General features: G+C 32.1%; 2 protein-coding genes across 2 annotated transcripts; both read right to left on the reverse strand.

Moving 5' to 3' along the window:
• Positions 1–4153: 4153 nt before the first annotated feature.
• Positions 4154–5942, reverse strand: LOC105784295 (uncharacterized). Its single transcript, XM_012610140.2, has 2 exons — positions 5070–5942; positions 4154–4686 (listed from the first exon to the last, which is right to left on the reverse strand). The coding sequence occupies exons 1-2, from the start codon at positions 5895–5897 to the stop codon at positions 4375–4377; spliced, it is 1140 nt and encodes a 379-aa protein (XP_012465594.1). The 5' UTR covers positions 5898–5942; the 3' UTR covers positions 4154–4374.
• Positions 5943–9745: 3803 nt separating this feature from the next.
• LOC105782432 (zinc finger CCCH domain-containing protein 29) lies at positions 9746–12492 on the reverse strand. Its single transcript, XM_012607166.2, has 2 exons — positions 12326–12492; positions 9746–12043 (listed from the first exon to the last, which is right to left on the reverse strand). Exon 2 carries the CDS (start codon positions 12029–12031, stop codon positions 10007–10009), a length of 2025 nt encoding a protein of 674 aa, XP_012462620.1. The 5' UTR covers positions 12032–12043; positions 12326–12492; the 3' UTR covers positions 9746–10006.
• Positions 12493–15178: the final 2686 nt, after the last annotated feature.

Below are 15178 nucleotides of genomic sequence, written 5' to 3' on the forward strand. Positions count from 1 at the left end.
TAAGGGTTGGTTGGTGGTGACAAGGTGTTTTTCTTCAAAATGAAAACTGGTTAGCAAATATTCTGGTGGAGGGAGAGTTGTCTTTCTCAAGTTTTCATATATATTCTTTCTTTTTCAATCAAAACAATCTCCCCCTCAGAAAGAAAACTCAAAGAGTGATTTCAAAGCTTGTCTTGGTTGGTCTTAATCCAAACTATAAGGTACAGACTTTGAATATTGGTAGTTGTGGTGTTGAAACCTATTTTCAGGTAGACCCAATTTTCTCCATTACATACTGATATGGAAGCTTCATCAGACATGGAATCCTGTTGTCTATCCTCCCAAAACTTCAGGTTCTCACCCCCTTGGGATTTGGAACTCAAAATGGTCAACAACCAACCTAGAGAGGATGTAAGGAAAATGATGTATTCTAATCAGATGGTTAATTTTGAGTGTGATTCTTATGTGGGGTTAGATTAAATGAAGGGCCCTGATGCATTTCAGAATCTGTTTCCCAAGTGGGGTTGGATTAGTTTGCAAATGTTGCAGAAGGTCAAGCAAAAAATAATAATAATAATAATCATTCAATCATTTTCATGAAGAAAGCTTATATCAAATAAAAAAAATGATATAGTACTATTTTTAAGGGTTAATCTATTATTTGGTACGGAAGTTTGGTTTTAATGTTCAATTTGATACTTGAGTTTTTTTTTTGTCCCAATTTGGTACTTTAGTTTGGGTTCAATGTTTAATTTGATATCCAGACCATGTTACTCGATGAATGTTTGACAAGTGTGCTCTAATAAAAAAAACATAGATACTTAATTGGAACAAAAAGAAACTCAAATATCAAATTGAAAAAATTCAGGTACCAAAGTAAATATTGAAGTCAAACTCAGGTATCAGATTGGACGAAAAAAACTTAGGTCTCAAATTAAACATTGAAGCCAACTCATGTACTAATTTGGGGGAAAAAATCAGGTACCAAATTAAACATTGAAACCAAAATTAGATACCAAATAGTATATTACCTCTATTTTTATGTTCTTTTATTATCTTTAACTCTTTGTTACTCTCAGGGTTAATATACTATTTAGTACCTAAGTTTAGCTTCAATATATTGAATTTGATACTTGAGATTTTTTTTGTCTCAAATAAGTACATGTGTTTTTTAAAACTAGAGTACATGTGTCAAATATTTATTGGATTGTTAGATTTGGGTACCAAATTGAACATTAACGCTAAACTCAAACATAAAATTGAATACTAAAACCAAACTCAAGTACCGAGATAGTATATTAACCCTTACTCTTATGATAGAAAACTTGATTTTGAGTTCTCCTATTCACCCTTTAAAAAAATAATTAAAAGAGCAAAATCCAGTAACTTTCTTATTTCAAAGGGTATAACTATAATTTCCTTTCTTTAAAGTGTAATTATGGTAAAATATTTCACCTAATCATCCTTCCAAATGTCAATGTTTTTAGTTGGTGCATTGTTACTAAACCTCCCCAAACCAAAAATTATTGTATATTTAATATATATATATACACATATATTCTTTTTCCCAACAAAATCTTGTATAAATAAATGATATAAAAGTTGTGTGATATTTTATAGGTAAATATCACATTGGGTGACAACCACATCTTCTTATTTTATTAACCATATTAATCTCAAATATAACATTTAACATATCTGAGTGTAGTATCACGATTTTTAATTTTTTTATCTTTCGATACAATGTCTAGAACTTTTCATAACCCTTTCTCAATTTTTAAATACGAAGATAATGTGGTTCAGTGCATTCGAACTCACGACTTTTTATACTAACAATAATATTAATAGGTTTGAGTACTTCACTTCATGGGGGTGGTAGTTTTGAAGGGTGGGCCATCACTTTTATTCCAAGCCAAGGAAGCTATAGAATATAATACCTTATCACTAGGGTCCATCTACATCAATTTAGGTATATGTACTTTCTATAATTGATTCAACAATATATTTTCTTACTCAACGTCGTTGTAAACATTAAATCATTTGGATGAATTTTATATGGGTTAATATTTGATTGTATATATTATCGATAAATTAAATGATGAGTAAACCTATTTAAGAGATAAAATATCTGTCCAAACTTAAAAACTTGTTTAATATATGGAAAAAAAGATCTTTTAAAATACGAGTCCGATCTTTAAAATCTAAGTGTCAAATCATGTAAATGAAAGCATTGCATGCATCGAGGATAGATGATGAGAAGGATTTACATTCAAAATTTTCTTGCAAAGAGATATGGACTAGTTGTAGCCTACATGCTTGTACAATAAGCTCCCACAATTGCCTCGACAAAGGACAACTACCAAAGAGATGGTCCCAAGTTTCCTCCTGATCTCCATGCATGGAACACAACCAGGATCAATTTGGTTTTCACTGAAAGCTTGTCTGGTATAATCAACCAAACAATGAAAGTATGTCTTGGTATGGTAAGGTTTCCCTAGATCAGCTTATGCTAAGGATCTTTTTCTCTCCTCTATCTAAGCTTACCTTAGGCCTTGCCTGGCCGAAAATCATTCTGCCCCCTAAAAATAAAAGAATTAAAGGCTTAAGCCTCAACATTTTTATCCATAAAGTGGTTGTGCTTGTAAGATACTTCATCCTTTCAACCTATAACGCTCAGTCCAAGCCACCCGTAGTGAACCTGCTTTGATCCAAAAAAACCATAAATTCCTTAGAATACAAACATTATTCTAGAGAATGAGATCCCTCACTCTAAAACTCCTTTACACTTTGGATAACACACTCCTTCGTAACTTACTTTGGCCCCTTAGTTGAACCTGTTTGAATCTAGTGCCCTAAATATAATCTTTTAATTTTTTTTAATAGATTAATTTAATAAAATTTCATTATTGACATTAATATCATTTGTATTTGTCCTAAACGTGTTTTTGCACGCAAAACAAAATGTAAGCAAATATTAACTCAATGATTACTTAATGTTTAACTTATACTAAGTTACAGGACGTGATCATATCATAATGCTAAAATAACATAAATTCATTGATGGCAGATCAGTATACAACTTCTGCATGACATAAATTTATTTACAATAGTGGAATTCGTTGCTCGATTAAGGGTAAATGATATTCTGTCTTTAGCATTATATGATAGATGGAAAACCCACAAGGCCACGGGTCATTTTCCTAAAATGAATGATTTAATTGCTATTTGTTAGTAATTAACTTTTTCATGAAGGAAGATATAATGCTTACCATGAGATAAAATAAGATCATATCGGTGAATGGATTTAACTCAAAGAAGAGATTAAGGATATCCCATGAGGGTAACACATTTATGACAAGGTCATTCGGCAAGCTTCTATATAATTGTTTTCGTAATGATATATAATGAGTGAAAGTTCAATCACGGTACTTTAATGGAATGAGTCCATGATTAAACAATGTTGTAAGTAATAGACAAAGAGTCGAAACTTAATTACAAATTATATATGTCCAATCGGTCTCTCTGCTAGCTTGACAAAACCTAAAATAGATTGCATGTAGAACTAATATTATGAAATGAATGAAAATGACGGTTAAGAGAAATAAGTCGCATGTATCATTATCATCATTGGATGCATTTTCTCAATAAGTAGAAACAATGAATTAGAGATTAAATCAATTTCTTCAAACTATTATTTAATTGATTGAAATTAAATAATTGAAATTGAAATGGAAAATCATAGTTTTATTGAACCCGGAAATTAAATATATTTCCTCATAAATTCTAGTACGCTAACGTCATCATGATTTTAATGGAATTAGAATTGGGTTGTAAAAATAATTTAATTTGGTGAATTAATTTAATTAATTGATATTTTGGGAAATTAAAAAATTGGTTATTGGGTTGATTAAATCAAAAGAACACATATAATTATACCTAATACAAGACAAATGCCCAATAAGCCCATCTACATAATAGGGACAACAAACCCTAGTCCCAAAAAATGTGGTATCACCACCCATAGTGTTTCCTAAGCATGAAACTGTAATTTTCTATTAAATATTATTATTTAATTACTCATTTCTTAACCGACCAGATTGATCGTAATATTTCAATTCAGTTAATCGTTTAAACACCCTTAATAATAAAAACTTATACTATATAATAATTGAAATACAAAACAAAATTACACTACTATTTCATTGACAAAATTCCATTATTTATAAAGATAAAAGAAAAAATTAATATATTTCTTAAATTACCCATAAATCTCTTTAAATCCCAACTAATCAAATCGAAAAATATTATTTTTAAACACACTCGAATCCACGATCTTCAAATTGTTATAACAGCAACAGTACTAAAATCAAGAAAAATTACAAAAAAAAAAACCCATTAAATTCGATATCTATCAAGTGGATCATTAAAGAGATAACATTCATTATAAACTCTCCATGCATAGTCTTCAAAGGAAAATGAATTAAACAATCTCTTTTCTTGCTCTTCCTTACTTCCACAAACTTGACTTTCATCATCTTCGTCGCCAGTTCCCTCTTCACCGACGACCTCCGGAAGCAAAGGTGTAACTCTACTATTACATGGAAGCGTCACTAATAGTGACATTGATACGAGACGAGACTTGTTTCCGTCGCCTAAACATGCCATTGGTCTTCCTCTCACTTTGCTCAGTTTCCCGTTGCTCCAAACCTGCCAATACATATACTGAATTTTAGATTTACACTATCATTAATTTAATCATTCGATCGATTCTCGATCCTCGATCCAATCGGTCTAGTCTAAATTAATCCTAACATTTAATTCATAACATTTAATTCATACCTAAATAAGCTCTAAATTTTTATTTTTACATAATAATTATTTTTGATTTTTTTTATTAAACACTCGATTGGTACGGATTTCAACCATATTATTTATCAAAATTAATTTAGAAATTGAGATTGGAAAAGAAATTAAATGTATGAGTTAGATAATGATAGTTGTAAATTGCCAAAAAGGAAGATATAAAAGTTTGGCAAATATTAATTAAAAATTAATACTAATAAATGAGTTGAGGGTGAAATAAAAGTTACTTGAGCAATGTCACCAAGAGTGACCATGATTGAGTCCACTTGGGGCGAAACCGAAACCGAACCCGAATCCTTCAACAAGGAATATTTTTGACACCTGATTTGGTATTGCAACCCGATCACATACGGGTAAAACCCGCCCGATGGTTTATCATGGTCCCCATGTAAACCCTCTGATATCCACATCAATGAACGGAACCGGGTCGGGTCCTCTCCTATCGAGTTATCAAACCCCATTGCATCTGCCAACTTATCAATGATCTTCAAACCCAGTTTCTCTAAAGCCCGTGTGAACTCTCTTAGAGAAGTCAATGATAAATCGGTTGTTGTCTCAGTTGAACACTCAGTATCCAAGCAAAAGGACTCACCCTTTCCATCCCCATCTTCTTCTTCCTCGTCATCATCATCAGCATCAAAGCCTAAAGGCCAGTTTTTAGGGAAACACGATTCTTTTTGGTCTCTGGTGAGTTCAAAGAGAGACAGAGACTCAGTCTCGGCTGAGTTAGCGAGTTGGGATGGTATGTCATGGTTTGTGAGTTGGAGGAAGCCGAGTTCTGAACCGGAGGAGAGAAGGAGATGATTAAAGTTAGGGTCAGAGAAAGAGAGGGTAGGAGGAGGAGGAGAGGTGGCGGATGTGGAGGAGCGGCGTTTAGGGAGGGAAAGAGTAGGAGGGAGGCGGTGGAGGAGATTGGAAAGTTCATCTGCGGCGGCGGATGACGTGACGGTGTGATGGTTGGGTTGGGCGGAAGGGGTTGGCGGTGGGGCCGCGGTGGCGCCGTACAAGTTTGGCAGGTGTTGATGTTGCTTGTGAGTTGAAAATGCCATGGACATGGAAAGATAAAATGAACCCTTAGCTGTATACTATAATATGTATATATCAGAAATATAAATGTTGTTGAATATATATAGTGAAGTGGGTGTGTCACACGTGTGTATGTATTATTTTTTCTTACATGTGGACTAATTAAAATCAAATCTTTGATTTTTAATTTAATTATTTCAAAGATTTATATTTGATTCTTTAAAAAAAATTATATTTGATACATTAACACGGTATAATTCTATTTACGGTTAGTGAATAAGATTACGTAAAAGCATCATGAAAGCTTCTGTATTAGGAGTCAGATTGCATTTTATCCCCTTCACTCAAAAAATGGACAAATTAATCTTTATACGTTAGATCAAAAAGCAACTTGGCCGTTTCCATTAAAAATTCCATCTATTTCTATTGTTAAAAACTAGTGTGATTGACGGAGTAACCAAACAGTTACACGTAGCATGCCACATGTACCTCATGTTGATTTATAAATACTAGTTTTAATAGTAAAAATGGGCGAAATTTTTAACAGAGTCCAATTTGCTCTTTTATTTAATGCAGAAGGACTAGTTTATCCCCTTTTGAGTAAAGAAGACAAAATACAATCTGCCTCCCAATATAAAGATTTTCATGCTACTTTTACCAGTGATAATACATCATCTTAAATGAGATAACGAATTTATTTATTTTTATAAATTTTACATTATCTTTTTTTAAATATAATAATTAAAAAAATCAAAATAGTTAATTATAAAAAAAAGCTCGTCTAAGTGGACGCGCTTTCCTACCAACTGTGTAGAAAGCATGCCCAGTTGAGTGCGCTTTCATTCTCTCTTTAAAAAAACGGTTATTTTCTTAAATTAAAAAAACAATCTATTTAACCAATTAAATATTTTTCGACATATTGAATTAATTAAGTCAAAATTTTTATTAAAAATTATTTTAAAGAAAATATATACCCGTGACTTATTCCTCTACATCGTATAATTGCTTTCCTTTTCACACGTGCCATCATTCTAGCAGGATATTTTTTAGGAGACAACTTTTATTTAGGTATATAGATCTTTGAAGATTGAAAATTTAGGATAATTTGTGTATAATATTTTCCGCAATATTTGCATAATCAAATTTGATTGGTTAGATTAAAAATTTATTCGAAAAGAAAGTTGAACCAGATGATTCATAAACCGGTATGAATCGATTGAATTGAATTTAAAACCAGTTAAACTAATTTTATCTCGTATTTTTATTTTTATAAATTCTTAATATTTTATTTAATGGAACCGGACGAATCAATCGAACCAATTTAACTCTGGTTTTCTTAACATTGTCCATATGCTTAAATAAAAGAAAATTTAAGTCTACATTAAGAAGAAACAATGACCTTAACTTGCTTTGTAAAAAAAGTATATATTAAATGTGTATACATTTTGTTGTTGTCAAAGATTGGTGCAAAAACTTTAGGTCATACACGCATGAATTGAGGAAATGAAAAATTACTTTAAATATATATAGCTTTAATTTTAATATCGAGTTTATCTGTAATAGTTAAATCGGTTTAGTCAAATATATGTTATTCGTTTGCATCGTGCATTTTGAATTCTAGGATTGACTCAAACTGTAATAGTTAATTAAATCGATTAACTAAAATGACATACTTTTTTGTATTACGTAAAACTAATAAATTGATATAACATTTCCGAAATTCAAAACATAAATATTAAAAATAAAGAAATTAAAAGAATAACAAAAGGTTAAAAATGTTTTGATGTCATAGATGTTGCACATGGTTCAGCCTGCAATCAGTTGTATATAATGTCAGTATAACCAGACATCTAAAAATAATTAACCCACAAATTCAAATTTTAAATATTTTTTATTCATCCCTTTTTCAGGATTATAGTGCATTAATAATATATGGTTAAGAGGATAAAATGGGGGGGCAGAGAAGACAATAGGCAAGCAGCATACTGGTATTGGGAATCCAATAAATTATGCCTAGCTTTTTGCAGGGAGTGGCAGCCTGCTGCCTTGTTCTTAGGGAAATTGTGGCCATCAATGGTATTGGTTGTTGTATTAGGTATTTTTTTTAATTTAATTTATTAAATATACTCTAAGTTTATGTATTCTTTTTGCATTCAAATTTTGATTTTTTATTTTTATTTTTAGAAATTCGGTTTCTCTAATTTTCGAATATAAAGATTTAAGTTCATGAATTTCTTTTATTAAATATTGTTGGTGTGATATTTTGAAATAAAATAAATTATTTACCGGTATTCATGTAGCAAAAATTGAACAGAAAAATTCTAATGGTATTAACAATTAGAGTTATATTTTTAGATTTTAAAAAGTAAGGGGGACTGAGTTCTTAAAAATAAATAAAATAAAGAGATTGAATTTCAAATATTGTTGGGGATAAACTCGGTTAAGCCACGAACAAAGTGAATAAAATAAGATTACGTGAAAAAATTCCTCAAAAGAGGATAAAAAAACATGGGCAAAAAGAGATTTCACTATAATAAAGGAGAGTACAAGAGATGGAGAGAATTAAAAGAAAAACCCCTTAAAACAAATAACAAAATTATCTCAATCTAAATAATTTTTGATGTGTAAAATTTAGAGTAACTAAGGTCTATTTATAAGCTAAAATTGTAGTATATATAATTACAACAACTCTAGGCTAATCGAGTTTAAATGGAGAACTAAAAATAGAGTTTAATTAGGAGAAAAAAACCAAAATAAATTTTGGTCAAAATAAGAGACATTCTCTCACGAATATAAAAAATGTACAAAAACTTAGAACATGTTTTAACCTTTTTTAGATAGAATTTTAACATGTATTAGATTAATAGTAATATGGTTAACATTATCTTTATGTTTTTATCTTTATATTAACATTTTTATTAAATATAATATTTAATAATTTTATTAGTGATGTATAATGTATTGTATAGAGAGAAAATGTGGTTAAAACATTTGTTAAATTTTTATTTAGAAAATAATAATATTTTCTATTTGGATTAGATTAAGAAAATCGACTTCCCTATTTTAAGGAGATTGGATTGGATCAGGTAACTTGTTAACATATCCTAAATATTTGAAGGCTTATGCTGATCATATTGAAGATATTATCCATGCTAATTATCTTGCTATGTTGATGGAAAAATTGATTGCAATTGATTTTTATCTTAACAAGTCTTAAGCTCGTATATATTCAAAAGTTTGTGTAAGTAAAAGGGTGAGGAGAATTTTAGCACTTATCCTATTATTTAGTAGATTTTGTAAGTAATCAAGTGACTCACTTAGTTTCAGGGGAAAACTTCGAGGAGAGTAATCTAAATCTTAGGTGCAAAATTGAGATTGCTAATCTGGTAAGTGTTTGTTCTTGTAATCACCTATTGTACAAGGTGTTAAGATAATGAATTATCACTATGAACAAAGCCCTGCAAATGTAGGGAAACTGAACTGTGTAAACATATCTTTGTGTTCATTTTTGTTTTTCCCCATGTGTGCAGGGGGAGCTTTAGTCATTTTGTTTTGTCAAAGTGCCAATGGGGAGATTTTTAGGGAAGTTGTTGCTACTCATTCCATGTACCGTTATAACAAATTTGGCCTATTTAAATATGACATGTTGACAAAATAGTAGCATAGGTCGACTAAAGATTTTAGTCTCCCAATCGAATTCCTTGAAATGGTTCGATAAGCATGAAAATCTTATTATCTCTGTATGGTTACAGTACTATTTTTTAAAGATAATTATCAGATTTATTCAAGAGAGTTTTTTAATGACTTATCAGTTGCTTTAGAGGAGAATATTTTGTGAACCTTCTTGAATCGTTTCGCTTTACCGAAGATAAATAAATTAAGTTAAATAGACTTCTTCAATTGTATTAAATATACATAAGAACACATTCCTCGTTAAAAACATAGAGAATTTATCCCTCCTATTTAAAGAAAATATGAAATAATCAATAAATTTCCATGTTGCTTATCCCATCTTTCTCCTAATTCTCTAATGTGAGCAGTCACTTAATTCTTCCTGCTCATATAGGTTTACTTCTTGATTGATACAATATGAAATAATATAAGTTAGAATAAGGCAATGAGCAAAGGGATCTTTTTCTTATGCCACCATCTGCTCCTGCTCTATGTACATTTGCTCCATCCATGGTGGAAGTGTTTCTCGAACACCTTTACCGAGACTGTATCGCTGTTGTTGATGCAATCGAGCTTCCGTAGGTGCAGCATCCTTCACAAGGGAATGAACCCAAGATACATCTGGCTCATCAGCATCGGTTGGCATCATGTTCGTTGTTGCTGTAGTGGTGGGATTGTTGTTTCGAAACCCGAAAGAAACAGACTTTCTAAGCTTGTTCAGCTCATCTCCTTGAATACCCCAATCCAGTTTCCCATCAGGGGAGCTCCAATCAGAAATATTTGAAGACATCATAGTTTTTGAGTTAGCAGATGTAGTAAGTCCAGCACGACCGATCATTGCTCCACGGTCTATAAAACTCTGGCTCCGTTTTGCAAATCCCGAAGACCTGGAATTCATTACTGCTGCAGCTACAGCAGCAGATGAGTCAAAACCAAAGACTGAGGGCTTCCTCACCGGAGATGATGAAAGGTTCATTGGGTAGCTTGCACGGAGTTGGTTCATGTTTTGGCGAGATTGTGATTGAGTTTGTGTTACGGATTCTATTGACAGTCCCTTCAACGGAGATAGCAGAGATGGATCGAGAGATCCAAAAGCATCATCGAGTTTGGTAGGCTTTAAATCTTCAAGCCTATTGTATTCCTTAGTCCAACAAGATGGAGAGGAGAGACTAGATATCTCATCCATCAATTGTTGCTGCTGCAATTGGCTAGCATGATTCTCGAGCGCAAGTAGTTGCATTTCCAAATCAAAATCTCTGGCATTAAAAGCCGTCTTCAAGCGGCTACCCGGTAGCTGCAACGTAGGTGGGGTGAGGTTAACTTGCTTGTGCCACAAGCCTCCAGACTTTGGAGAGGAAGCAACAGCCAAAGGAGACATGGGCGGCGTTGAAGTGGTAGGCAATGGCAAGGCAGATGAACCAAGTGCTAGAGGGCTCAAATTAGCCATATCCGCTGCATTGATAACAGCAGACCTCGGTGAAGGCATAGCTGATCCAGTGGAAGCATTCACGGGACGCAATTCTTCGAGTTTATGAGCAAAGAAACAGACTTTACGTGCGCAGGCAATTTCATCTTTGCAAAGCCTTGTTCGATACTGAGAAGGATGCAACCAAGATTCGAAAATACCATGTGCATAATCACAAGCATCACCCTTAGGACATGCACCCTTCCGAAACTCCAGGCATGGCACACAGCTATAAGGGTACTTCCTTGGGTCCCTCCTCCTCGCATTCTCACCGGGATGAACAAAAGGACACTCGGTCCAATCATGGGAGTATGCCCTTGAGCAAGGCTTCACCTTAAAGGTATACATCCTGAAATCATCAGTTCCATAGATACCATTGTTGATATCAGGCAACGATACATCAATAGGATACTCTTTCTTCTCAGACCCTTCTTTAAACATCTGAGGCAACACCGTCTTTTCAGATTCAGCCTTCTCGTTAAGAACACAGCCACTAACACCTTTCAGCAACAACTCGATCACCTTTCTTTTGGAACTACTCAAGGATTTTAAAGCCGGCAGAACCAGATCGATTGGCTTGCTCCCATTAGCATCAACACGATTAGCATCAGCAGATGCATCAAGCAACAACTTGACAATCTCAACCGAAGAATCCGAACCACCAGCAACAGCACAATGCAAAGCAGTAACTCCATCGGTACCACAAGCGTCATTCACATCGATCTTGCCGCTTCCAATGATGTATTTCAAAACATCCACACTACCGAACATGGCAGCAATTATCAAAGGCGTCCTTTCTTCAAATCCCATCTTTCTAGACCAAATTCTTCTACCATACCACAAACTTGCTTCGCCAAGATCCAAACCTTTCTCTTCTACTTCATTTTTGAAGGCCACTAGATCATTAGAAGCAGCCAATTCAAGCAAAAGCGAACATTTACATAGAGCACCAATTTTATGCTCTTGTAGCTCACCTTCCATGGTGAAATTTGAAGGAACAAGTTCAGATTTTGAACCACAGCACATTCCCCAACAAACCTACATAGTTATTACAACAACAAGAGTTCAGTGTCTCATTCCATAAGCAAAAATCAAGAACAAAACACTCGTGCTTAGACCAAAGGACTGAAAGCAAAACAACCCCAACTCCAAAATTCCAAATACCATAAAAATTCAATCATACAATTCCCTTTACTGTAAAATTCACTACTTTTGACTAAAAAAAACCGAACAAGCTAAAACTCATGAATTCATAAAAAGGATTATATCAAAACATACATAAAATCAGAACCAAAGCCAAAGTCGAAGTCTTTTTATTACCTAAAAGCAGTCTTTGAGATGGATTCGATATGAAGAAAAGCTTTGAGGGAGAAAAGAAGAGCAAAGTAGAGAGGCTTTTAAAGAATGGGTTAGTGTTGATTTTTGAGGAAGAAGAGAGGAAAGTGTGAGTTATCTTCCCTTCTCTTTCTGTTATGGTCAAACTCCAAGACCAAAAAAAAAGCTCAAATTTTCAAAGGGAAAGGGCTAAAGGGGTCCCCTTTGTATTGCTTTTTTGCTTATTTACAAATAAAAAATGAAATGAAATTGAGGATGACACAAAGAAATGAGAGATTCCAAGTTGTAAGCCACCCTTTTACGCGTTTCACTTCCATTTTGGTGGGTGACAGACAGACAGACAAGATATGCCCCTGCACTGACTCAGCCTTCCACTTTCCACTGTTTCAACGCTCATTTCCTTTTCTCTCTCTCATGAAAACAATAGGTATAAAATACATTATTAAAATTAAAGGGTAAATTCAACTAATAGTGATCTAACTATTAATAAATTTCTTTTTGGTCATTTAACTATTCAATTTTATCTTTTCAATCACTAGTTGTTTATGGTGGTAGTTTTTAGAATTAGCTTCATAGCAACTTTAACACTTCAAATTTATAAATTATATCAATTTAGTTTTATTCTAAAAAATTAACCCTCAACATTATACATTGTATAATTTGGTCTCTCTCTTTTTTGCAATATTTTTTGTGACATTGAGGGTTCATTTTAAAAGAATGAGAAAAGATGAAAATTATAATCTTGGGTTTTAGGTGTTTTTATTTTTATATATATTTTCAATCAAATTTAGTGATAAATTTATTTATTTATTTAGCTTTTTAAGTGAAAGGGTCACAAAGAAAAGCAAAACTGCAAAAAGGACCAAATTACACAATGTGTAAACATTGAGGATTAAAGTTGCTATTATGTCAATTTTAAAAGTTGACATCATTACTCCGTTGATAACCAAAACAGAGAAAATTATATAGTTGAGTGATTCTTCTGTAACTTTTCATGGTTGAGTGACAAAAATAAACTTAAAAGTTTATATAACAAATCTTTACAAAATATGAGCACAATTAGAGTTAGTCTTGCAAACACATATAATAAAGATTCAGACCATAAAGAGACTATGGTTAATAAAATTTCATATAGTTGTCATAGTATTTAAGTATAGATGAAAAGTCTACATATAAGCAAACAAAAACAAATTAAAATATATTTTAAAAATTGTACTAAAATAGTTACAATTAAAATAATAATAAAATTAACAATAAAATAAATGTTCTACCATATCTAAACAATATTAAAAGCGAAAGTGGAACAACAGAAAGCAGTACCCAAAACACCACCAAAAATAACTTGCAAAATGTAATCAACCAACCAAAATATCTATATATCAACCAATTAACATATTTGATTTTATAACAAGCTATAAATTGTAAGTTAAATGAGAATCAATAGTTAGATAATTGAATTGATAAAATGTTATAAAATTATAACAATAAAACGAGAATAATAATTACTTGTTGAAAATCTTTTAGTTTGCACATCTAGTCATCAAAGCAAACAACGGCTTGAACCGTTTTTTTGTTTAAGTGAATTCCTCAAAGGTGTGATAACTTTCTTCCCCATGCTAAAAGTTGACTCAAAAGCTACAATCGATATCGGAATTGTCAAAAGATCACGAGCCAATAATAATAGCTCATAATATCGAATTGAACTTTTGCTCTAATAATCCAATACATTTGTTTGGCTATTCAACTCAAGCTATGGTTCTTCCAAGTAAATGTCCAACTGTGACTTTTCACTCTCAGTACTAGATTCACTTAAATATCGTTTATAATCATCACTCTTATTATAATCTCCTCCAAATCAGCCCTATTAACATTGAATTGATGCAAACTAGAATCTATAGGATCATTATCCGAAATATTAGAACTCCTGGACAAAGAGGAAGCTGTGAATTTGGAGTTCTTAACATGCTCATCAAATAAGAGTTTAAAATTACTAAGAATGGTTTGCAAAAAGTCCGAAGCATGAGTATCATAAATTGTAGTAAATCAATATTTCACATAATTTAACTTGTAACGAGGGTCTAGAATTGTAGCACATGACAATATCAAATAATACTTAGCCTAATATTTATTAAATTTCTCTTGCATTTGCTTAACTATTAGAGTTAAAAAAGAATGAGGTCATTTAACTACATCAAGCAAGACGATGTGAACCTTCCAAACCCCTCTAAAATAAAGAGCAATCGTTAGATAATTAGAATCAGAAAAAACACAAGTAACATCATAAAAGACTTTCAAAAATTTGCAAAGAATAGTTATATTCTCCATTCCTCGTCAGAAAATACAATTATTTGATAATCTTATCTCATTGGCTCCAGTAACCTAGCACATCTTTATAGTAAGGAGCATATTCAAGCATCAAAATTTAACACGCACATCGTAAAACAACTCTTTGATCAAATTTAATGACTCACTTGAATTTCATAATAAACAAGAGTAATATCACAATTAATATAAGTAAAGAAAAAACAACAACAAAGTGATAGAATTGAACCGAAAAGTGATACATTGAAGTTGGAGTAAGTACTCATATTTATATACATGAAAAATAACTAAAAATAGGAGCATGGTTCACTAACTTAGCCATGATAAGTAGATGAAGCAATCTTTTTGGTAGGGTATTTTTTTTCCGGTAATCTTTCTGTAGTTGGTATACCCAGTTTTGAGACATGGGTTTCACATATAATTTTTCATGGATGATCTTTGGTATACCCTGGCAATAATTGTACTTAAAAAAAATGATAAATAAACAGGCCTAAAATAAAGTCTATATTAAAGAAT

This window comes from Gossypium raimondii, chromosome 13, assembly GCF_025698545.1.
Source record: "Gossypium raimondii isolate GPD5lz chromosome 13, ASM2569854v1, whole genome shotgun sequence".
Classification (NCBI taxonomy): domain Eukaryota; kingdom Viridiplantae; phylum Streptophyta; class Magnoliopsida; order Malvales; family Malvaceae; genus Gossypium; species Gossypium raimondii.

What these genes read in the sequence shown, in the direction of transcription:
- LOC105784295 (XM_012610140.2), bottom strand. Translation starts at nt 5,897, where the DNA reads ATGTCCATGGCATTTTCAACTCACAAGCAACATCAACACCTGCCAAAC. An exon ending in CTCTTGGTGACATTGCTCAA is followed by an intron (nt 4,687 to 5,069) that starts GTAACTTTTATT and finishes ATGTATTGGCAG; the next exon opens with GTTTGGAGCAACGGGAAACT.
- LOC105782432 (XM_012607166.2), bottom strand. Translation starts at nt 12,031, where the DNA reads ATGTGCTGTGGTTCAAAATCTGAACTTGTTCCTTCAAATTTCACCATG.